Below are 26,359 nucleotides of genomic sequence, written 5' to 3'. Positions count from 1 at the left end.
CTAATGTTGAACATACTAGTTCCCCAAAATAAAATTTCTGGATGAGCCACTGCAGGCAAACCAACCATCATTAATGACCCCCAGAGCATGCTAACAGCTGGAACATAAGGAAATTGCAAAGGCACCTTTAATAAGCTGACTTGAGAGACAATTAACAGAACACTGGATGAACAAGTGCAGAATCAACACTTTTCAGAAAAGCACTTCATAAAATGGTTACAGCAGTTGTAAAACTGTTCATCAGCCAAAGGTAGCTCCTACAATGCACATCAATATCTATCGTGGGGCAGAGAACAGAAGCACTTGGCATTACAGCAAATATAATTCCTTACCTGCAATCAAACCACTAGGACCTAGTCACAAGCCCATTAATTATGAGAAGGGTTATATTTACAATTAAGATATGGATTATGAAAAATCTGCAAAAATCATAAAATTTCATTAAATTAAATGTATGGGTTTAATAGGCTTTTATTATTCAATATTTACAATTAAATTTTATACTTCCTTGCCCTTTATGAAGAAGAAAAGACCTCTATACTGTATTATGTGATACCAGCTTATCATTCATAATTAATAATGTTATAATAAATTACAAATTCTTCAGCATTTATGTGCATGCTGCTGAATAAGCATGCCCATGGTGATTTTATAAAAAAATTGAAAACAGTGGCCACTGAACTGAACAAGTCATCAACAAAAAAGGATGGAGTTAGGGTTATTTTTGAAAATTATCCTTGCCTACCACTGAAGAAGATATTTAGCTAAAAACTTAATTGTAACTAATTTCAATTATGAGAAGACTAAAAGAGAGTTTGAGAAAAATAACTATTGGTGGGGGGATAGAAAATGAAAGTGAGAGAGAGTTACCTGTTAATCTAGTGAATGATTATTGTTAGTCAAAAATCAAAAGAGGCACACAGACATAATTCCCTATGATGGCTTATCTTGCCACTAAGAATAAAAACACTTGTATTAATTTAAAATAAAAAAAAAATAAAAATTTTTTTAAAATAAAAAAAAAATAAAAATGAATCTGCTAAACCTTACCTTTCTTCCAGGAGGTCCTGCAGGTCCTGGTGGCCCAGGTGGTCCAGGAGGTCCTTCAATAAATCCAGTGGGGAAAGCATTGCCATCAAGAGTAGTTGTAAGTCCTCTATCACCTTTATCTCCTTTATCTCCCTAACAAAAAAAAAACAAAAATGGGTATAAGGCTTTCCAGTGTAACAGTTATACTATTAGATAGTAATTCATTTGACTATGCAAAGGGACCAGAATTATAAACTGTCTCACAAAAAAAAGATAAGAGACTTAAATTTTAGCAGATTTATCAGTTTAATATTTTAGTTAAAAATAAATAAAATAAAAACAGAAGTTTTAGAAAATTTCCATGAATCTTGTAAATTTATAGTTGCAACAAAGCAATAATTTTTGAAGAAATCTGAAATCAAAAAAATCCACAATAGGAGAATATGTTTTAGTATTACAGTAACAGTGTCGAAAATCTGAACGTCGATAATTCGAAAAGTCAATAATCTGAACAAGGCAGGTTTTTTATATATATATACTGGTGCCATGAAATAATTGCAGTAAGCACTGGTCATTGAGATCACGTTTGCGACTTGAATATTTATTCTATTAAATGGCAATTCTGATAAGCGAAAATCAGAAGAATATTATCCAGAGGCTATAAAAATGAAGATATGAAGCACAAATTTATACTTTTATTTTACCTTAACAATTAACAAAATTAAACGATACGTGAAAATTGGAAGAATATTATCCACAGATTAGCAAAATAAAAAGCTTATGTCCATAGTTCAATTAATATGCATACAGTACTAACTAAATATAACACATTATAATCTGATATTTCTGGGGTTTTTTTTTTTTTTTTTTGGTTCTGAAATCTAAAACAGCAAAAAAAAAGATAAATGTCAAGAAATAACAATGAACATGTCATGCAGAGATTGCAATTAACATGATACATGCAGGTGAGATACAAAATAAAATGTTTCCGAAGTTAGCATTAGTAAAGGCACACGATGCAAGAACGCAACTTATATAGTGTAAGTAAAAAAAAAAACACACACACACCCTTCTCATTTCTTCCATCCACTCACACCAAATGTTAGCATTAGCATTAGTAGAGGCAGGGGCTCACATCTGGTGAGTATGGGTTTGGCACACCCAGAGTACTGAACTTGATATCATCATTCTTCTCTTTCTTAGTAATTCCCTTCTACTTTTGACACACACACACACACACTCTCTCTCTCTCTCTCTCTCTCTCTCTCTCTCTCTCTCTCTCTCTCTCTCTCTCTCTCTCTCTCTCTCTCTCTCTCTCTCTCTCTCTCTCAGGGTAACTCGGGATTTTTTTTTTTTTTTTTGGCTGGAGCAGCATAAGCCCCAGGCTTCCTTGCACCTTATAGCTAATAATAATAATATGATGCAAGAAAGCAAGCTTATGCATCATCAGCCAAAAAAAACTTTCCGATTTCATCCCTCTATTGGTTCCAAATGCCTGTCCAGCTCAGCCTTAAATTTATTTATGCTATCAACTTCCCCAACAAAAGATGGAAGTCTGTTCCACCAATCAACTACCCACCGACTAAAGGCAAATTTCTGCACATCTATTCTACAACTGACTTTCCTCAATTTGAATCTGTGCCTCCTCAGGTTCTTAAGCTGAGCAAGAGGAAGAATCCCAATAGCATTCAGCTTGCTCACCCCATTCAAGGCCTTACCCCATTCAAGGCCACCTCAATCTGGCCAATGATACTTTGATATAATACTATGATACTTTGATTGGATACTATGAGGGAGGGGATACATCTAAATAGAATGGGCAAGAATATTTGCTGATGCTATCGAGGCAGTGTTAGGTGGGTCAGAAAACTGCTAGCTTGGGGGGATACAAGGACTAATAGATTAACAGTAGCCACTGGCAGAGGTGAAAGTGATTCTTGCACTGCTTCTATTGGAATGAGCAGAAGCCTGGAAAACAAGATTCAGGATATTTCACAGAATGCCGGGAGTCATTGCAGTACAAGTGAACACATGGGTTGTGTTAGGGTAGCTAAGAATAGGAACAGGTGCATGCATACTTGCGTGTACACCAATGCACCAATGCTAGGAGTTGGGTAAATAAATTTGATGAATTTGAGGTATTGCTCAAAGCATCAAAGGCAAATATTGTTAGGATATCAGAGACGTTGTGTCACACAGATATAAGGAATGCAGAACTGGAACTTGGGGAGTACAACGTCTACAGAAAGGATAGACAGGATAGGAAGGGAGGAGGGGTTATGCTATTAGTTAAGAAACAGATAAAATCCAAGGAAGTGAAGCCAGTCGACATCGCTGGACAGTGCAGTGTCGAGTCAGTTTGGTGTCACATAAGCATTGGGAGATCAAAATTGAGAGTAGGAGTGTGCTATAGGCCTAATGACTCTGATGAGTATAATAAGAAACTGTACAGGGAAATAGAGTGGGCCAGTAAATCAGAGAGTCTTATAATGGGGGATTTTAATTTCCCAGATATTAACTGGAATTTGTGGGTTGGTCACTCACACGTTAGCAAGGCTTTTGTGGATTTATTGGATGATTGTTTTCTACATCAGCATGTTCGGGAGGCAACTAGAGAGAGTAATACTCTTCATCTGATTATCTGTAGTGATTCTTCAGGCATTAAGAATTTGCAGATAAAGGAACCACTAGATTGCAGTGATCAAATTGGGCTGAAGTGGGATTTACTCAAAGAGGAAACTACCATTAGGGGTAAAGGGAAGGGTTTTTGCTTTCGTAAAGGTGACTACGGTGGTATGAGACAGTATTTAAATTCTATATGGTGAGACCAACTGATGATGATGTTACCAACAGCAAATTCAAAATGGGAAGCATTCAAAGAATTTATCTTGGAAGCTACTAGGCTCTACAAAGCAACTAAGAAAGCCATCCAGGCTAGTCGGGTGGGTAAAGTGCCTACCTGGCAACCCAAAGGTCGTGAGTTCGAATCACGCCTCGGGCTTGAAATCAGATCAGAGTAAATGCAAAAATTTTGGGTGGTGCATTATAGCTACAGAAGCCGATTCGCCAACAACTAACAAAAAAAAAAAAAAAAAACAACTAAGAAATATTGTTCCAGGTTTAGGCCTAAATGGATGTCAGATGAACTAATGAGACATGTGGCAGAGAAGAAAAATGCATGGGAGACATAAATTAATGTGTTACATGGAAGCCTATGATAGATATAAGCTGGTCTGTAACCAAGTCACAAAGGAGATTAGTCAGGCAAAGACAGATTATGAGAAATCCTTGACAAAGGATGCAATGAAAAACAACAAAGAGTTCTTTACCTATGTAAACTCTAGAAGGAAAGGGATGAATCAAATTGGTCCACTGTATATTGATGGTTCAACTGTATGTTGATGATCCTGCTCAGGTGGCTAACAAACTAAATGAGAATTTTGTGTCTACATTCAACCATGAGGGTGAATTCAGGGAGGAATGCCAGAGGTGAGTTAAACTCTGGCAGTGAGCTGGATGATTTTGTAATAACTGAGAGGAAAGTGTAGGAGAAATTGTTGAAGATAAACATAAAAAAAGGCACCCGGGGTGGATGGGCTCTATCCAGTTATATTAAAGGAGGCAGCAAAGGAAGTAAGCAAACGCTTAGCCATAATTATGAGAGCTTCCTTGGACTCAGGGGAGGTACCCACAGACTAGAGATGTGCAAATGTGACCCCAATTCACAAAGGAGGGTCAAAGGCTGAGACAAGTAATTATAGACCTGTGAGTTTAACTTCTATTCCAGGAAAATTAATGGATGCACTGGTTAAAGAAGCACTGCAAGATCATCTAGACAAGACTTCAGTTATAGCTCGGACACAGCATGGTTTTTTTTAAGGGAAAGTCTTGCCTGACAAATTTGATTGGATACTATGATGTGGTCACAAAGGAACTGGATGCAGGGAATAACTTTGATATCATATATTTGGATCTTAGAACGGCTTTTGATACTGTTGCATATGTAAGACTGCTGCACAAATTGGAGCAGTGTGGCATTGGAGGCAAATTGCTGCATTGGATAAAGGAATGATTGAGTGGCACAAGACAGAGAGTGGTAATCAATGGACACTGCTCATCGTGGACTAATGTTATTAGTGGAGTCCCTCAGGGTTCAGTATTGGGTCCATTGCTGTTTTCCGTATTTATAAATGATATTGATGAGGGTATATCAAATTTAATGTACAAGTCTGCAGACGATACGAAGGATGGCAGGGTTGTTAAGGACACTAATGACAGTACGCTGTTGCAACAGGATCTAGGAAACTTGAGCAGATGGGCTAAGAGGTGGCAAATAAAGTTTAACATTGTAAAATGTAAAGTACTATATATGGGAAGCAGCAACCGCAGAGTGATGTATCAACTCTGTGGTGCTACATTGACAGTGGTACAGAATGAAAAGGACCTGGGGGTAATTGTGCAGGCAGATATGAAGTTTTCTGAGCAGTGCAGACTGTCTGCAAGAGTAGCTCATAGTGTCTTGTCAATGATATACAGGAATTTTTCTAGCAGGGATAAGGAGGTGATTATCCCCTTATATTAGGGGATAATCACCTGCTTATCCCTTATGGTCAGGCCACACCTTGAGTACTGTATACAGGTCTGGAGGACTCATTTTAAGAAGGATACAGCTGTTGGAACGAGACAGAGAAGGGCAACAAGATTAGTGAATGGAACAAAGGGTTGCTCTTATGAAGAAAGGCTTAAATTTTGCAAATTACTGCGTCTGGAGACTAGGCACCTGCGAAGTGATCTGATTAAGGTGTATAAAGCCTTCAATGGTTTGAGCATGCTTAATGCTGATGGAATTCTTTCTCTTGCTCAGAATAATCATTTGAGAGGGCATAAATTCAAATTGAGGAAAGTCAGATGTAGGATAGATGTGCAAAAGTTTGCCTTTAGCCAGCAGGTGGTTGGTTTGTGAAACAGACTTCCGTCCTTCGTTGTGGAAGTTGATAGCCTAAATAAATTTAAGGTTGAGCTGAAAAGGTACTTGGAACGAACGGAGGGGAGAAATGGGAGCTTGTTTTTTTTTTTTTTTTTTGGCTGATGCTGCATAAGCTTGATTTCTTGCATCATATGCGTCTACTAATGCTAATGCTGATGATGTGGTCACAAAGGAGTTGAATGCCAAAAATAATTTTTATAACATATACAGTCAGTCCTCATATAGCACGATAGTTCTGTTCCTAGAAACCCTCGTGCAATGCAAAATCGTGCAATATAAACAGCAGGCCCTATGGGAAAAATAGGGTTAGGTGCCGACTACCCAAGATTGAACACACATTTGTAACCAAAACATTATCAAACAATAAATAATCAAATACCAAACACAATAAATAATCGTAATAAAATACTTACGTAAGTATTTTATTACGACTATTATGTAATAAAATATTGCTAATGCTTTTGCTTCTATCATAAGCAAACTTGTTTTTTGTTTGATTTTCTATCCAAACAGATGACAGCTGTTCCATCGCTTCCAATTCTTGTGTCTTAATCTAATGGATTTTAATTACACTTTGAGTTGTTCCTGCTATGAAAGTTGTTTTTATTTTCTCTGCATTCTTTGTAATTCTCGGCGTTGCCTCATTTTGGTCTGTAGCACGTGCAATATCACATGGTCTTTCATTTCGCTCAAAAAGTTTCACAATTTTACATTTTTTCTCTGTCGACAGAGGCTGACTGGCCATAAGCCTTACCGGGGAAATCCCGCTGGGCCATAAACCATAGTATGAGCCCACTATAAAATTTCCCAGGTGAGAATTTTTGACCCAGTCCGCCTCTGTTTATCGATATTGCTTTTGTTTTTCTCTCTGAATCTGCAGTGTTTTTCTCTCTGAATCTTCCTTTTCCAGGATGCTTCCTTTTCACACCTTTTAAGTATTTTACTCATTTTTAGCGAATAAAGCACAATTACAAAACGAGGAGGCACGCTTGATACACATAAACAAAGCTGTGCGCGTGTACCAACTGAATAAACAACACCGTAAAGGCTGAGATACACTATTAACACCTAACATTTTACTAAAGCACATTTCTGGGGTTTACTACCATAAAACAATAAAAACAATTTCCAGTTGCGTTTCTGCTAGTGAAATCTGTTATAAACTGGTAGTGAACTCGATCTAATTGCATTTGCGTTTATACCGATACCTGGAATTGTTGGTTTTTATGTTATTATGGTGAAATGTGTTTCCCCTTCACTGATATAAAAAACATAAATACATTTTCAGAATCTTCTCTTCATTCCTATCGTGTTGCATTTGGTTGGGGTGATTCTGCGTTCAACTGTCATTTCTTGTAAATGCAAAGGGGAATCGTGCAAAAGCGAATTCGGTTCGTGTTATATAAGATATCGTTCCCCTATTTATAAATCGTGTATGATCGAATTCGTATAGTGTAAACACATTTTATACGAGAACTGACTGTACTTGGATTTCAGGAAAGCTTTTGATACTGTTGCACATGGAAGATTGCTATACAAATTGGAGAAGCATGGCATTAAGCGTAAGTTGCTAAAATGGATAAAGGGATGGTTGAGTAGGACATGACAGAGAATGGTAATCAATGGACACTGCTCTTCGTGGACAAATGTTATTAGTGGAGTTCCCCAGCGGTGTTCGGTCCATTGTTGTTTTGTTTATATATCAATGATATTGAAGGTTTATTAGGTTCAATGTTTGCAGATGATACAAAGGTTGGTAGGGTTGTTAAGGACAGTAAACACAGTATGCCACTCCAACTGGATCTAGATAAGTTGGGCAAATGGGCTGAGAAGTGGCAACTAAAGTTTAACATTGACAAATGCAAAGTACTGCATATGAGTAGCAATAACCAAAGAGAAATGTACCAACTGTGTGGTCCTACACTCAGAGAAGTGGAAAGTGAAAAAGACCTGGGGGGTAATTGTGCAGTCAACTATGAAGTTTGCTGAGTAGTGCAGAAATGCTGCCAGGGCAGGTCATGGAGTCTTGTTAATGATATATAGAAATTTTGCTAGCAGGGACAGGGAGGTGATTATCCCATTATACAAGCCAGTGGTCAGGCCACATCTAGAGTACTGTGTACTAGTCTGGAGGCCTCGTTTTAGGAAGGATATAGAGTTGCTAGAACGAGTACATACAAGGGCAGCAAGATTGGTGAGGGGGAACAAAGGGGTGCTCTTTCCAAGAAAGGCTTAATTTCTGCAAACTGCAGCACCTGGAGAGTAGGCACCTGCAAGGTGCCTACTCTCCAGGCACCTTGCAATTTGCCAGACAAATTGGCCAGACAAGACCGCCCTTTAAAAACCCATGCTGTGTCTTAACTATTACTGCAGTCTTGTGTAGATGATCCTGCAATGCTTCTTTAACCAGTGATTCCATTATTTTCCCTGGAACAAAAGTTAATCCAACAGGTCTATAATTACTTGTGTCACCTTTTGAACCCCCTTTGTGAATTGGTGATACATTTGCACATCTCCAGTCCATGGGTACCTACCCTGAGTCCAAAGAAGCTCTCATAATTATGGCTACGAGTTTGCTTACTTCTTTTGCTGCCTCCTTTAATATAACTGGATAGATCCCGTCCACCCCAGGTGCCTTTTTTAGGTTAAACTTCAACAATTTCTCCGACACTTTGCTCTCAGTTATTACAAAATCACTTAGCTCTCTGTTAGAGTTTGATAAACTCCTAGCACTCCCCTCATTGAATAACTCCTCATGTGTGAACGTAGATGTATAATACTCATTCAGTTCATCAGCTACCTTAGAATGATCATCAGTAGTCAACTCATCTATGTTAAAGTGGTCCAATTCTGATTCATCCCTTTCCTTATAGAGTTTATATAAGTAAAGAACTCTTTGCTGTTTTTCTTTGCACTGTTTGCCAAGAATGTCTGGTAATCTGTCTTTGCCTGCCTAACCTCCTTTGTGATTTGATTACAGACTAGGTTATATCTGCCACAGGCTTCTGTGTCACCTGATACTTTATACGCATCCCATACATTTTTCTTCTCTGCCACAAGACTCATTAGTTCATCTGGCATCCATTTAGGCCTAAACCTTGAACAATATTTCTTAGTTGGTATGTAAAACCTAGTAGCTTCCAGTATAAGTTCTTTGAATGCTTCCCATTTTGAATTTGCTGTTGGTAACACCATCAGTTCGTCCCACTGTATAGAATTTAAATACTGTCTCAGACCATCGTAGTTGCCTTTATGAAAGCAATAACCCTTCCCTTTACCCCTGATGGTAGTTACCTCTTTGAGTACATCCCACTTCAGCACACTGTGATCACTGCCACCTAGTGGTTCCTTTATCTGCAGATTCTTAATGCATGAAGAATCACTACTGATAATCAAATCCAGAGTATTACTCCTTCTAGTTGCCTCTTGAACATGCTGTTGTAGAAAACAATCATCCAAGAAATCCACAAAAACCTTGCTAGTGTGTGAATGACCAACCCACAAATTCCAGTCAATATCTGGGAAATTAAAATCCCCCATTATAAGACTCTCTGATTTATTGGCCCACTCTATTTCCCTGTACAGTTTCTTATTATACTCATCAGAGTCATTAGGCCTATAGCACACTCCTACTCTCAATTTTGATCTCCCAATGCTTATGTCATACCAAACTGACTCGACACTGCACTGTCCAGCGATGTTCGATGTTGACTGGCTTCACTTCCTTGGATTTTATGTGTTTCTTAACTAATAGCATAACCCCTCCTCCCTTCCTATCCTGTCTATCCTTTCTGTAGACGTTGTACTCCCCAAGTTCCAGTTCTGCATTCCTTATATCTGTGTGACACAACGTCTCTGATATCCTAACAATATTTGCCTTTGATGCTTTGAGCAATACCTCAAATTCATCAAATTTATTTACCAAACTCCTAGCATTGGTGTACACGCAAGTATACATGCACCTATTCCTATTCTTAGCTACCCTAACACAACCCATGTGTTCACTTGTACTGCAATGACTCCCAGCAGTCTGTGAAATATCCTGCATCTTGTTTTCCAGGCTTCTGCTCATTCCAATAGAAGTAGTGCAAGAATCACTTTCACCTCTGCCAGTGGCTACTGTTAATCTATTAGTCCTTGTATCCCCCCCCCCAAGCTAGCAGTTTTCCGACCCAGTACTATTGTTTTAATAAACAATCATCTGTAATTACAATGTCACTAATTTCATATGGCTTGCTCACACAGCAAGCCATATGAAATATGGCTTGCTTGGCCTCGCTCACACAGCCTCTTCTCAACATGGAGGATCTTTTGTCAGTAAGGACCGATGCAATGTACCTTTCAATTCATCTGCAACATCAGCTGGCTATCTAAGACACTCCCACATCTCGTGTATGAGGTATTAGCTTACTTCTTTGTTGTATTCACATAGATGAAAAATTCATTGTTCCCATTTTATTATTATTATTATTATTATTATTATTATTATTATTAATAGCCATATGGTGCAAGGAAGCCTGAGGCTTATGCTGCACCAGCCAAAAAAAAAAAAAAAAAATTTCCCTATTACCTTGAGAGGGGGGGGAGAGAGAGAGAGAGAGAGAGAGAGAGAAGTAGAAAGGAATCACCAAGAAAGAGAAGAATGATGATATCCAGCTCAGGACCCTGGGTGTTCCAAGCCCATATTCACCAGATATGTGAGCCCCTTGGGGTTCTTTGCTCTCTTAGCCGGTGCTTTCTCATATGCAGCCTTGGTCACCCTAACCTTATTTGTGGTACTGTTAAAGATCAACTTGTACCTGTTATAGGCTTCAGTACTTTTCATCTTAGAATCTTCAATTGGTACATAGTGATTTGGTACAAAGATTTCACAGATTACATTATCATTTCAAACACCTGAGAAATTAGATGTTTGTAAATTGTATAATGACAGCAACATTATAGTGCGCTGCAACTGATCGCTCCATGAAGTCACTGCAGGAATAGTCCTGTATAGAGGTCAAAGATTACTAATTATGAACTGTAGATAAGATGGAAAAGCTGTGAATCAATGAATCCCACCAAGCTTGTCAATTGAAATTGCACAACAGACAAAGGCTTCCCCCAACCACCATGAGAAGACAGATCAAACGTCACCTTGAGTAAAATATTATGTTGTGTGAAATGCTCTCATAGCACATATAAAATTTACAGTTATATGAATTAGGATATAAGTGAAAAAAAGTTAAAGCAAGTAACCAAATTTGAATTAAATCAACTAATAGTGTCTTTTAGTGTGATCAACTAATTATATATCAAATTAAATACCTCTTATGGCAATTAATATAAACCAAATTAGGCACAACAATGAAATTACAAATTGAAAGACATCAAATTAAAAGCAAAGTCAATAAACACCCAGAGAAGTACAGCAGCATAGGATCCTGAAGAGATATGTCACAAATAATGATCAGAACAAACCACATATCTGTTCACAGCTCCAGAGCAAAAACCAACATTAACACTCACTACAAGAGGAAAAAGTAAAACAAAAGAAAGTCTGGAAGAACCAAACTGACAACTTCATCTTGGTAGCAATTATCACTGATAATACTCACACATCTGAATTTCTGTCATGGCTTGTTTATTACCAGGAGACTGACTATAAATGGTCAGATGTAATAGTAGTGGCAAATGATGCAAAAAAGCAAGCTTATAAAATATCAGGGGGGAAAAATCACCTATCCATCCCCTACAATAATTTGTCTAGGTCTTCCTTGAATTTATTGAAACTACCCACTTCCAGAACAACAGATGGAAATTTATTCCAACAAATGACCACCCACTGGCTGAAGGCAAACTTCTGCAACTATCCTTCCTTGAATTTATACCCTCTCACATTAGTAATCTGAACAAGAGGAAAAATGCCATCAGCAATGAATTTGTTCAATCCATTTAAAGCCTGAAATACCTCAGTCAGATCAATTCACAGGTGCCTAGTCTCCAGATAATACAATTTGCAGAACTGAAGCAATTTTAGGTAAGACCACCCTCTTATGCCCATCACCAATCTCATAGACCTACTCCGCATCCATTCCAGCAGATCTACATCCTAAAATGAGGCTTCCAGACCTGTATGCAGTACTCAAGATAGAGCCTAACCACTGCCTTACAATGGAATACAATGGGATAATCATCTCCTTATCTCCAATAGCAAAATTTGTGTATATCACAGACAATACCACATTTACTGTACAATAAAATCCACAGATCGTCTATTCTTAACATCATCAGTACCAACATGTACTACCATATCATGTCCTTTGTCCTAAAAAGATAGTTGTTCTAATTTTGCTTATTCTTTTTCACAACATATTTCCCACTTTCCCGGAAACAGACTCATCAGCAATAGCTACACCCTGTGCAACTAGCATTTCTAGCCTTTGGGGACACCACTGTGTTATATGATGCACATGTGTAGACTGTAACATTAAGCTGCTGTGAGAGAACTACATAACAAAGACAAAACCCAATGAGCTGTCCTAGCAGCCTGTCTGCATTGCTCAGAGAATTTCACATCTGACTGCACAATTACACCACTAATTTTCCACTAATTTGAGTTAGAGCTGGTACGTTACTCTGTAGGTACTGCCACTCATATGCAGTACTTTGCATTTGTCAATGTTAAACTTCAGTTGCCATTTCTCAGCCCATCTGCCTAACATTAATTTAGAAAGCATTATAACACTGGAATGTCGCTGAAAAATCTTAGCACATACCATCTGTACATAACACATGTATGTAGAGTTGCCAATACTTGGGTTTAATGGTTACATCCAGCAGGATAATACACCACAACACGACACAGTTTGTTCAGGAATGGCTCCAATAGCATGATAGTGACTTTACCACAATTCATTGACCTGCACAATCATCTCAACCTGACTAAGCATCTGTGAAATAAGGTCAAATGAGGTGTTGGCAGCAAGGATCTACTGCCATCTAATCTCTAAGAAGGCTTAAGTTCTGCAAATTGCAGTGTTTGGAGACAAGGCACCTGCATAAGGCCTTGAATGGGTTGAGCAGGCTCAACGCTGATGGGATTCTTCCTCTTTCTCAGATTACAAACCTGAGAGGGCATAAACTGAAATTGAAGAAAGACAGTTGTCAAATAGATGTGCAGAAATTTGCCTTTAGCCAGCAGGTAGTTGACTGCTGAAAAAAAACTTCCATCTGTTGCTGTGGAAGTTGATAGCTAAAATAAATTCCAGGAAGAACTGGACAAACTTTTAGAGTGAATGGAGGTGTGAAATGGGTTTGTTTGTTTTTTTCCTTTTGGCTTGACATCTGTATAAGATTGCTTTCTTGCATCATATACCTCTGCTAATGCTAATTTCACATAGCTGAAATAATGTAATGTATACATCACCAAACTTGTCTGCTCTGAAATGCACCTGCCCACATTGTGACACAAAATAATAATTTCAAAATTCTGAGATAATTATGAATGTGATAATTTGAGAACTTATCAACTGAAAGATTTTTAGAATGCCATTATATTTGTGCAATAAAATCAAATAAAGTTTTAAAATACAAGATTTAATATATATTCCATTTTTATAATGGCATCAGTACCCATAGTTTACATAAAAATATACCAGCACACTAATGCTCAACCTATGGCATAGTGGTATGTAGCACCACATATTAGGAATTCCTGCTTTAAATTCATAAACAACAAACAGTATATTACAAGAATTCCAAAGCAATTTTCTGTGTATCACTCCTAGAAATAAAAACTTAAGTGCTATTAGTAACTGCATCCTGTTAAAAATAAATCACAAGACATTAGTAATTATGCCACAACCTCTCAAAATAGTTAGTTTTTTTTAACTTTTAAAATTTTTACTTCTGCATCTATCACTCCATGAAACAACTTGCAGTATTAAAAAGCTATGCTGAAAATTAGAGAAAGAGAGAATATGTTAGTGAGCCTCCAGCAAGAAGAGCCAAGAACCTTCCAAAGAACCCCTCTAAATAATAATATAAAAAAATTAGTTAATATAACCACAGTCTCACAGGTAGTCCTTGTAGTCCAGGTTCTCCATTTAAACCAGGGTATCCTTCACTACCAGGAATTCCAGGAGCACCCATAAAACCTCTGTCTCCCTTCTCTCCCTAAAAGAAGAATAATTGTTATATAATTAGAAAAAGAAGGTTTGAGTTCTATACACTGCTTTGGGAAGATTCATAATAATGCCTTGAAATAATAATGGGAATAGTTTTGGTTTCAATAAAATACAGAAGAGTGAATACACTGTCACTAAGGTTTTGGTAACACAGAGAAATTAATATTTTAAAATTAATCCTAATAAGTAAATTCTGAATTTGTACACATGAATTATGCAGTGTGCCAGTTCTGAGGGGAAAAAAACAAACAAACAAATATCTGTTTTTCTGGGCAACATTAGAGAATAAGCATAAGAGTGAAGATATATAGAAGGGAAGGACTCATAATTATGAGTCAGCTCCAGGAGTTAACTCATATGACAAGTTCACAATAAGTTATCGTGTTATGATAGGTTCATGTATATTAAGCCAGGCATATACAAGGATATTCCTAGAGTTTATTTTATGATAAAGATATTTGATTTTATAATGCATGTTATAAAATAAATCAAATTGAGCTAATCATAAAATCCTATCCACTGAGCTAATCATGTAATGGTTATGTGGGGCTATATAATTTTACTAAAATGAAGTGGGCAAGTGAATTCTTTTCACCAATGGAAAAAATTCAGTTACATCTACATTCTCTTCTTCTTCTTGTTCTTCTTCTAGTGGTTAACAGTTCTATAGATTCATGTGAATCTGTTATGGAGTTAAAAGCTGCACTTCTGATTGATTAAAAATGAATGATGAATACATTCTAAGACAATGTTCTTTTGTTGGCAGAATGAGCAGGCAGGCGGGTTGTCCCCTGTTAAGCAGAAAGAGATGCATTTGATAGGTATATTCAATGTACATTCAAGCAAGGTCATCTCTCTCTCTCTCTCTCTCTCTCTCTTTCAACCTCCCTGGAAGTTGGGTTTCCATGCTTGCGGCCTATGCTTTATTCGTAGCAGCATGTTATTTGTTTGGTTCTGCCATATTTCAATCCATCATTTAATACTACAATTGAATTATGGGTGGTGGCCTATCAGAAAACTGTATCAGTGTTAGCTGGTTGTTTTGCTGCCTAATTTGCAAGTTCATTCAAAAGAATTCCAGTGTGTCCTAGTATACAGAAATAAACTATCCAAAAAGCACAACTGATAGTTTGTTTCAAATTGGGTGAGAGGGTAAAGATTTATTTTCTATAGCAGTTATGGCACTTAAAAACCCTATATATATAAAATATGAAAACAAAGAAGAGGAAGGGAGAAAAAAAGAAAGAGAAAGAAAAAGAACAAGAAAAAGAACAGTATGTGTACCTGTGTGCGCCAAACAGCAAAACAGATACAAGTATATAAATAAGTATTACAAATATAAAATGAAATGGAAGAAAATATAGATGGAGAAGTTATTAACCACAAAATGCCTGGCCTAGATGAAGAAAATAAGAGAGAAAGAATGTTAAGAACCTAACAAAAAAAAAAAAAAAAAAATCAAGTAGAATTAAAGCTGAATTAACAGGCCAATCATATGTACAAAAGCTGAAAAGGAAATGACTGAAAGTGAGAGAATGGTAATAAAGATAAATAAAATTAATTATTAAAAATTAAATTAAAAATTAAAAATTAAAATTAAAAAAATTAAAAATTGGTACATAGATCAGGTATTTCATGGGGGGGGGGGGGGCTACACCTGATCATGTACCAAACACTGTGTTTCTATGCAAACCCATGTTGATGTAGAAACTATTAAAATAAAATAGATAAAAAAAAAAAAAAAAAAAATTGAATGATCTCCAGAAACATGAGTAAGGTAAGCCCCAACACAGTGTGTTTAGATTAATAAATTAAGTCGAAAGTATGTAAGTTAAAAGTATGTAAAAAAGGAAAGTATTAGTAAATTAATAAGAGGAGTTTACCTCAATATAGTACGTGGAACACTTCCGTATGATACCCTCCAGAAATTAAAACGGAAAAAAAAAAACGGAAAAAACGAAAAAATCGACAACTTACCGGTACATTAAAGTAAAATATAAATAATTAAATAATTAAAGTAAAATATAAATAATTAAATAATCAATTTAACACAATTCAAAATCAATTCAAAACAATTAAAATTCAAATTAACGCAATTAAAAGAATCTAACGAAAATATTCAAAACGATTTTCCTTCCTGAAGCTGACAATGCTTTTCGACCGACTGTCGTGATCACAGGAATGAAAATTACCGAATCAGGCTAAACCTGCAACTTAAATAGTGATTATATGTCTTTGCGCATGCGCGTAAAGGTCCACGCATCGGAGATCAAATATGGCCGCCGAACATTAACAGAATTCTCGTGTAATTTAATTTCAACGGTTTCTGCAATTAATAGTCGCGTATAATTACGTTGAACGTTAAGTATTTTGGCCTCGTTAAATAAAAAAGTATGTTTTTCGTTAATGGCATGAAAGGCTAATTCTGACGCTGCTGAACGAGAAGCACGAACTGAGGCTTCGTGTTGATTTACACGAATATTAAGAGAAAACCGCGTCGAACCCTGGTAAGACGAGTCGCAATCATCGCAAGAAATGTTGTATACTAGATCATTAATTTGTGTTGCGAACTTGGAAAGAACCGAGCGATTGTTCAGTATAGTGTGTAACTTCCGTATAGGCCTAGCTATAATTTTAAATTCGGTATCTTTAAAGAATCTGTTAAGTTGTTTGTGCCACTGTTCAACATATGGGACAGAAATAAAGTATTTTTTGATATTACTATTGTTGATTGGTGTAGTATTTTTTATCCTATCCTTAGCTTGTACCCTAATTCGATTTATTGTGTTAATGGGATAACCCCTGTTCAAGAATCTGCTAGTTAATATTTGTATTTCTGAGTCCAAAGCAGAATCCGTCGTTGAATATTTATAGGCATTTAGAAATTGATTAAAGATAATCGATCTTTTGTAGGTGAACGGGTGGTAGCTATTATAATGAAGAAGCATACCGGTGTTTGTGGGTTTTCGATAGATGCTAAATTGTATTTTGTTCGAGTCACGGGTAAGCGTGAAATTTAGAAAGTTTAATGACTTAGTATCCGTATCTTCCCTTTCCAATGTAAATTTGAGTCTAGAATGAATATTATTAAACGAATGTAAAATGTCTTGGATAGTACTACTATCAGTAATAACTAGAACATCGTCTAAATACCTCCCATAGTATGTGATACGGGGACGAAAAGGTGTCAAATGTATCTGCTCAATCGTTGAGAGATAGATCTCTGACATTAAGGCACTCAGGCTCAAACCCATTGGTAATCCAAAAATTTGTTTGTACACCTTGTCTCGAAAGGTGATGTAGTTAGCCTCAGCTAACTACATCACATGTTCGGCGGCCATATTTGATCTCCGATGCGTGGACCTTTACGCGCATGCGCAAAGACATATAATCACTATTTAAGTTGCAGGTTTAGCCTGATTCGGTAATTTTCATTCCTGTGATCACGACAGTCGGTCGAAAAGCATTGTCAGCTTCAGGAAGGAAAATCGTTTTGAATATTTTCGTTAGATTCTTTTAATTGCGTTAATTTGAATTTTAATTGTTTTGAATTGATTTTGAATTGTGTTAAATTGATTATTTAATTATTTATATTTTACTTTAATTATTTAATTATTTATATTTTACTTTAATGTACCGGTAAGCTGTCGATTTTTTCGTTTTTTCCGTTTTTTTTTTCCGTTTTAATTTCTGGAGGGTATCATACGGAAGTGTTCCACGTACTATATTGAGGTAAACTCCTCTTATTAATTTACTAATATTATTATCAACGTAGAACATATTGAGTATTACAGCTCTGATTCATACTATCTAAAAGGAAAGTATGTAAGTTAAAAGTATGTAAAAAAGGAAAGTATGTAAGTTAAAAGTATGTACAAAAAAGTAACAAGGCAGCAGTTTAGAAAAAGGAAGTAATGCAAATGTAAGGGAGGGAAAAGATATTAAAAATATAGAGGCGAAGATAGTGAGAATAAGAAAAGTGAGAATGTCTGAATCACCCTCGTATTTCACTAACAGTTCAACGGACGGAAGAAAGAAGAGCAGAAAGTAGAAAGATGTAAAGAGAAGGAAAAGAGTTTAAAGGATACTAGGCAAGCTGGGTGTGTAAGTACCCAACCTCATAGAGAGGGCCTTGACTGTGAGAGTGTTAGTAGAAATGGAAATTAATACCGCTGGCTTGTAGTGTATATTTTGAGTGTTAGATGTATAAAAAATATATGATATAAAAAAATATCGGGAGAAAGACTAATGAAAAAGAAGAAAAATTAAATACCTGTAGTATTTAGCAGCATCAAATTGGGTAGGATATAATAAAATCAAGAAATGAAGATATAATTATGTGAACATGATTAAAAAGAATAGAATATAAACAGAGGGAGAACTATGACAACGACGATGGAGTTGCTCAGAAGAGAAGAACAATAGGAGCCCTCTGTAGTCAAAGTAAAATAGAGAAAGTAGGATTGATTGATTGATTTATTTTAATAATCAATCAATCAACAATCAATTAATTTTATAATCATTCATATGATCACAAATTTAACAGATATTTCTTGATGATTTTTTTTACTTGGTCAAAACATTCATAAATGTAATCAATAAAATGTAAAGCAATTAAAACTACATTTTACCTTTGGTCCTGGTAATCCATCTTTCCCCATAGGCCCCTGAAATAATAAGAAAACAAGTTATTTAATGTATACAGTACATTACATTTCAGGTGCAAATAGTAATAATTCATGATTTTCTATAAAATAAGTCAACTCATTAATGTGAACATTTGTTTCAAAGATTCCTAAAATATTCCAAGCACTGAAATATTGAAATGGACCAAAGCTCCTATTAATAATATTTTTGTATGGAAACTTGGGTGGGAATGCTATGAAATTGGAACTGAACTTAGAACCATCCCATTAGCCTACAGAATATATAATGAAAATTTGGTAGCAATCTACAAATTTGCTTGTTAATTAATCCAAAAACATACTTTCATTGATGCCACTTTTTGTGTTGGTGGGTGGAGGGCTGTAAAATCATAACTGGACCTGAAATTTTCCCAAGGACCAACAGAATATAGATTGAAAATTTAGCCTTGATATAACTTTTCATTCTAGACTAATATGTAAAATATTATTTTATTTACACTGAGTGATCACTGAATTATGACCACCTACCTAATACTTCATAGGTCCTCCTTTTGCCCTCAGTTCAGCAGCTATCAGACATGGCATTGATTCAACAAGATTTCGGAAGCGTTCCGGAGATAGGGCCAACCAAACTGTGTGTAATGCGGCTAGCAATGCAGGTATGGAGGTGATTCGTGTATGCAGATGCCTGATGTGCCTTTACATAGTGTCCCAGGGAAGACTGCTGTACAAATTGGAGAGGTATGGGATTAGGGGTAAGTTGCTACAATGGATAAAAGGATGGTTGAGTGGGAGACGACAAAGAATGGTAAACAATGAACACTGCTCTTCTTGGACAATTGTTATTAGTGGAGTTCCCCAAGGTTCGGTGCTGGGCCCATTGCTGTTTTGTGTATTCATCAATGATATTGATGAAGGTATATTAGGTTCAATGTCCAAGTCTGCAGATGATACGCAACTTACCCTTAATGCCATACCTCTCCAATTTGTACAGCAGTCTTCCATGTGCAACAGTATCAAAAGCTTTCCTGAAATCCAAGTATATGGTATCAAAATTATTTTTGACACTCAGTTCCTTTGTAACCATAGCATAGTATCCAATCAAATTGGTCAGACAAGACCTCCATTTAAGAAATCCATGCTGTGTCTTAACTATAACTGGAGTCTTGTCTAGATGATCCTGCAATGCTTCTTTAACCAGTGACTCCATTATTTTCCCTCGAACACAAGTTAAACTAACAGGTCTATAGTTACATGTGACACCTTTTGAACCCCCTTGGTGAATTTGTGATATTTTTGCACACCTCCAGTCCATGGGAAGGCACACCTCCCCTGAGTCCAAGGAAGCTCTCATAATTATGGCTAAGGGTTTGCTTACTTCCTTTGCTGCCTCCTTTAATATAACTGGATAGAATCCATCCACCCCCAAGATGCCTTCCTTAGGTTTAACTTCAACAATTTCTCCTCCACTTTGCTCTCAGATATTACAAAATCACTTAGCTCCCCTTAGAGTTTGATAAACTTCTGGCATTCTCCTCATTGAATAACTCCTCATGTGTGATTCAAAAGCCTTTCTAAGATCCAAATATACGAAATCAAAATTATTCTTAGCATCCAGTTCCTTTGTGACCACATAATAGTATCCAATCAAAGTGTAGTATCCAATAGTATCCAAGCAATCCAACCAACCCCAAGCTAGTCCTTGTATCCCCCCCCCCACAAAGTGGTCAGACAAGACTTCCCATTAACAAACCTGAGGTCTTTTCTAGATGATCCTGCAGTGCTTCTTTAATTATTAATTTCAATGGAACAGAAGTTAAACTAACAGGTCTGCAATTCCTTTTGTCACCCCTAATGAAGGGTTTAAGGTTATTATTATATTAATACTACTGTGATACCACATGAAATTAATAATATAGTTTAGTAGGCTTAATGTTCAGTAATTTAGGCTGTTTGCCTAAATTACTATATATTAAGGTGATGTTTCAGATCATATTAGGGAAGGATGCTACGTGGTTGTTTTCCATTAAGGTTATTATTATATTAATACCATTCAGCTTTTTATACGGTTTGCATAAATTTCTATACATTAAGGTGCCATTTGGAAATCTTACCGATATCCATCATCTGACCATGCTGGGTATCGGTAAGAAACCTTAAACGTCACCTTAATGTATAGTAACTTAGGCAAATAACCTAATAAACTATATTATTAATTTCACATGGTATAAGTGTGGAATTAATATACTAATAACCTTAATGCAAAACAACCACATAGCATCTTTCTCTAACTATACGGAATGAAGGAATTTTTTTTTTTTTTTTTCTGATATATAATTTTGCTTCCTTGCATCAATTTTCCATAACTAATACTAATAACACCAGAAACCTCTAAGCTGATATGATTAGAGCCAGACTGAACTGTTGCATTTAAAACTATGAGGAAATTCATAATTTATGAAAACTCCAAATAAACACTTCAAGTAGACAAAGAGGGGTTGTTTGTTCATGGGCTGTATGGCACCAGGGCAACAAGACCTTAATGCGCTAACTATGGTAAAGTTAAATGCATTGTTTTATCAATATAAACTATAGTTGAGGACAGCACTGCAGAGCTGTATGAGCTGTATCTATTAATAAGGCAAAAATTTTGGTTTAATTCAGGTTTGTATCTTAACAGCAGTTTGATACAAACCAGTGTTTTTTTTTTTTTTGTTTTTTTTTTGTTTGTTTGTTTGTTTGTTTTTTAATCAGTTTAAGCTTGCTGGTGTATTCTAATTTTCAGATTGCCAAATTAGGCTATTCTTAGGGAACAGCCTAAATCAGTGACTACTGAATCAATGCAATATGAGCAAACTCAAGAACACAATATGAAGAACACAATTAGTGACAAATGCAGATTTCCTCACTGTGTACAAAAAAAATTATTACTTTGATTTGGTTCAATTATTACTTTAAATGAAAAACAATTATTATTAATAACAATGCTGCAAGGATAATATTAACCAAAAGTTTATTTGCTTTTTTTTTAATGTCGAAGGAATGGGATTTAAAATGGATAATTATTCAATAAGATAGAACATATCCAAATCATTATCATCAACCACTTTCAATCCACTGCAGGATGAAGGCCTCTCCAGCAACTTTCGAGTTCCTTCTCTTTTGTGCAATGGCCATCCATTTACTACCCACAAACTCGTGAATTTCATCTGTCCATCTCCGTTGTTGTCTTCCAGGTTTTCTTCTAGCTCCTCTTGGGTAAGATTCTGTTATTTTCTTAGTCCATCTGACTTCATGTCTTCAAGTTATGTGTCCTGCCCAAGACCATTTTAGTTCTTTAGTTTTGATAAGAATGTCCTTTACTTGAGTTTGCTGCCTAATCCATGTGTTTCTCTAATTATCTAACAGTCTGATTCCTAATATAATTTGTTCCATTCTTTGCTGTGTAGTTTTCAGCTTCTCTTCCATTCTTTTGGTGAGTGCCCAAGTTTCACTTCCATAAGTCATGGTGGAGAGTTCATTATTCATTTCATTATTGTACTTTTCAGACAAATTGGGATATTGCTCCTCAGTATAGAACTATATTTCCTGAATGCTATCCATTCAAAATTTATTCTTCTCTTAACTTCTATTTGTCATTATTACAGCTAATGACTTGTCCCAGATAAGCCAGATAACTTGTCCCAGATAAGTCATCCAAGTATCAAATAACAATTTTAAATTGTTGTTTTATTTTAAAGAAATTTAGAGATAGCAAAACCTTTCCATCAGAAATGCTTGGGAAACTACAATAAAATGAATTTAATAACATTTACCAGGTTTCATAAAAGAGAGTGTGTTTTACAATCTGTATTGCCTTTCAACAGGACAGAGACTATCAGGCATGTTCTCACTACTGTTGTTGTTGTTGTTGTTGTTATTTGGTTTTTAGGAGCATTAGCAACTAAGGCCATATTGCTCCGGGATATGCAGTGGTCATTCCCTGAATGACCTTTCCGCATCCTCCATATTTGGTGGTGACGGGCTAGAACCCCGGTCTAATCAAGAAACGTATGCCACGCACTGCTGCTCCTTCCCACCTGGCTACGGAGGCGCCTCTCACTACTGCAAAGCTTCTAATAACAAGGTAGGTAATGAATCCCATATGCATTTCAGTATATACATTCAATTATCAAATAAAATACCACAGAGGGCAAAATAAAGTTCAAGGAAAAAGCCACAAGCTATGAAAGCTATAAAAAGTCACTGTCCGTGTTGAGCACAGCCTCCTTTGGTACCGAACTTTGGACAAACTGAGCAAGGTCAGAATCATATGTCTGCCAAGGAACACAACAGCACTAATTCAGCCCATGAATCAGGGCATTATTTGAGCCTTCAAGGCCTACAATTGTGGTGAGCCACTTGCTGGTGTTGTGAACTCAGAAATTCAAGTTCTGCATTCCTGAAAACATTAACACTGAAAGAGAGCATACAATATTGAATTAGCGTGAGAGAAAGTACACTCAACAGCAATTGAAACCTGCTGGGAAAAAAATGTTGGAAAAGATAAGATCACTAAACATAAGCTTGAATTAGCAGCATTTTCAGAACAAGAAGAAAAGGTTGCTTGTAACATACTTGGTGGCAGCCTTGGAGGAAACGACCTGGCTGCTTGGACTGAAGTAAAATGCAGAAGCTCCAGTTGAGCATTACCTGATCAAGGATGAAATCATAGCCTCTGAACCGTGGGAAGACAATTGAAAAACAGAAGGCCAGTGGCATAGGGAGTGACTCAGAGGTTATGCTCTGACCCAGTCGTCTGGCCATTACAATTTGGGCTTTGTCAAACTCGCTTAAGTCTGCTGCCTTTTCCATCTGAAGAACAAGAGTAGCAATGATTAACGGAGCTCAGTATCAGGTATTTTTTATACCATTTCCCAACCCGCACATGCGCCGTAGTTCACCTGCAGTTGCTTCGATTTGCATAATGACTCGCTGGTCATAATGTTTTGACTCATCAGTGTATATGGTTCACTGATTAAAGTGTATTTCTACACACACACACACACGCTATGAAACAGTACACAAGTCACAGTGACTATAGTGCACCATCCACTCTATGATATACAGCTTATAAGAATCCCCATGAAGTCATGGGGGTTCTTATAAGGTAGGTAATGAGGTAGGCCTTTGCATTCTGAAAAATACATGGTAATGCATACTTTTATCAACTAGAATCATTAGCCCAGTCTTCCAGGATGACTGGGGAATGTCGCTTGAAACTTCAAGACCACTTTGTTTCAACTCCACAAGATGTGCAAATGGAAATGAAAGGAACATTTTTCACACAAAATGAGGCAAGACCATATATACCAAATGTGTTTCTTCATTTCCCAAAGGAATATTTTATTGATATTGTCATCTCTAATCTGGAAGACAGGATTTAATGGGCACTTAGCCCATTAAATCCTGTCTAGCTGGATTGGAATCCCTCCAATTTTTCTATGAGGATTCCTGACAGAAGTGCCTATGGGAATAAACCATATATTACTGCAGAATCAAAAGATGAAATCATGGCTAATGTTGGAGGGGGAGGGAGGAATCTCTAAAGAATTAAGAAATGCTGAATATGTTTTTGCTTGAAAAATAAACTCTGTTTTATGTGTTGACACCCAACTCCACAGTAAAACATCAACAAAACACAAACATTCTGAATTGGAGAATCTTTTCTTGACAAATATAAATATATAAAATTAATAACTGTGATATAAATACTATGTAAAATAAAAAGTACAGGATATGCTTACCACAGGTCCAGCAGGTCCTGGTGGCCCAGTTTCTCCTGGAGGACCCTACATCAATCAAGACATAGAAAAAAAAATTAAGAATTATATATAAATTACTTAACTACAATATACTTCATTCAGAAATTAATGTACAAAATACATTATTATATGATATACTAAGTATATATTGTCAATGGACTGAAACATTTTTAAAAATATGAATTCGTTCTGGGAAAATCACTTAGATTTTGAATTTTCATTTATTGTTCCCTGTGGAATAAAAGGTAGAATCTGATAAAACTAACAATGAATAAAAATTTTATTTTATTTTGTAACCTTGAAGAAAGAAATAGGGGGGAAAATTTTGAATTTTCTATTGTAAATTGAATATTGGTTTGTTGGTGCAACAATTTATTTTTATTTGTTGTTGATGGCAAGTCATTTTGTTTAGTCATTTGATTAGATTTTTTTTTTTTTTTTTTCAAAAAAAAATATTTTCTGTAAAATTTTGGTTCAGCCTCTTAGAAGAAATTAATATTTGCCATTTCAATTAAAATTCCTGTCTCTCACTTTTCTAACAGATTTCACTTTAATTTGTCTAAACTCAGTTTAATATGGTCTTGTTATTTCCCTCTTCTTCACTTGTCTTCAATTCTGACTTTTCACCAGCTCTTACGACAACATAATTCACAAAGGAGGATCGAAGGCTGACACAAGTAATTATAGACCTGTGAGTTTAACTTCTGTTAAATTCCATAAATGTTACCCATTTATGGACTAATTCAATGGAAAGGTTCGGCGAGACACAAGTAGTTGCTCTTGACATCTCAAAGGCTTTTGATCGTGTTTGGCATAAAGGTCTTCTAAACAAGCTTCCATCTTATGGTTTGCCAACTGTTTTTAGTAATTGGTTATCCAGTTTTCTCTCTGATCGCTCACTGAAGGTGATGGTAGATGGCTCTTTGTCTTCTAACTTCTCCACTAATGCCGGTGTCCCCCAAGGTTCAGTTCTTTCCTCCACTCCTTTCCTCTTGTATATGAATGACCTTCTTCCATTGACTGGAAATGCTATCCATAGTTTTGCCGATGATAGCACATTGCATTCAACTTTCCATTTTGAGAAACCTTGTCCTGCTCAATCAGCTTCAAGTTCTCGAAAATCTGTTGCCAATTCCTTAAATGCCAATCTTCAGGTAATTCTCCAGTGGGGCAAAGACAACTTGGTTGATTTCAACCCTTCTAAAACTCAGTCTTGTCTTATATCTCGCAAAAAGGATTCTTCTACTCCTATGCTTATCTTTAGTGACACTCCAATTTCTAGGCAAAATGATATATCTCTTTTGGGGATTACCCTGACTTCTAATCTCTCTTGGCACAAGCACATTACAAATTTTGCTTCCTCTGCATCTAAAAAACATCGTTTTCTCTTTCGTTCTCGGCGTTACTTTTCTTCCAAACAGCTGCTCACTCTGTATAAATCGCAAATCCGCCCTGCCATGGAATATTGTTCTCACATCTGGGGTGGTGCCCCCAAAACCTCTCTCAGGCTTCTTGATTCCATTCAAAAGAGGGCAGTTAGGTTAATTAATGATTCATCTCTAACAGAGTCTCTCCACTCGCTTTCTCATAGATGCACTGTTTCTGCTGCATGCCTCTTCTACAGATACTTCCATGGGCACTGTTCTTCTGAATTGGCTTCTATAATTCCCGCTCTCTCTTTCAAAACAGTCCGAACATGTGCTGCCACCAGCCAACATCCATTTA

The 26,359-nt window shown here is 36.4% G+C and overlaps 1 protein-coding gene across 11 annotated transcripts in view; it reads right to left on the bottom strand.

The window, feature by feature from the left end:
- The window catches only part of LOC150083758 (uncharacterized), a 999,111-nt gene that overhangs the window by 487,986 nt on the left and 484,766 nt on the right, over positions 1-26,359 (bottom strand). For 10 of the 11 annotated variants that reach the window (XM_090377461.1, XM_090377460.1, XM_090377466.1 and 7 more), the window contains 4 exons: positions 24,617-24,661; positions 18,816-18,851; positions 14,075-14,173; positions 1,051-1,182 (listed from right to left, as the gene is read on the bottom strand). In XM_090377461.1, coding sequence (XP_090233587.1) covers positions 1,051-1,182; positions 14,075-14,173; positions 18,816-18,851; positions 24,617-24,661 — 312 coding nt within the window. The remainder of the gene's footprint in view (positions 1-1,050; positions 1,183-14,074; positions 14,174-18,815; positions 18,852-24,616; positions 24,662-26,359) is intronic. The other variant, XM_090377467.1, reaches the window with a different exon arrangement.

The sequence above is a fragment of the Mastigoproctus giganteus genome, chromosome 7 (genome assembly GCF_048544385.1).
Source record: "Mastigoproctus giganteus isolate SK-2022 chromosome 7, ASM4854438v1, whole genome shotgun sequence".
NCBI classification, from domain to species: Eukaryota; Metazoa; Arthropoda; class Arachnida; order Uropygi; family Thelyphonidae; genus Mastigoproctus; species Mastigoproctus giganteus.
This window is presented reverse-complemented; position numbering and strand designations above follow the sequence as displayed.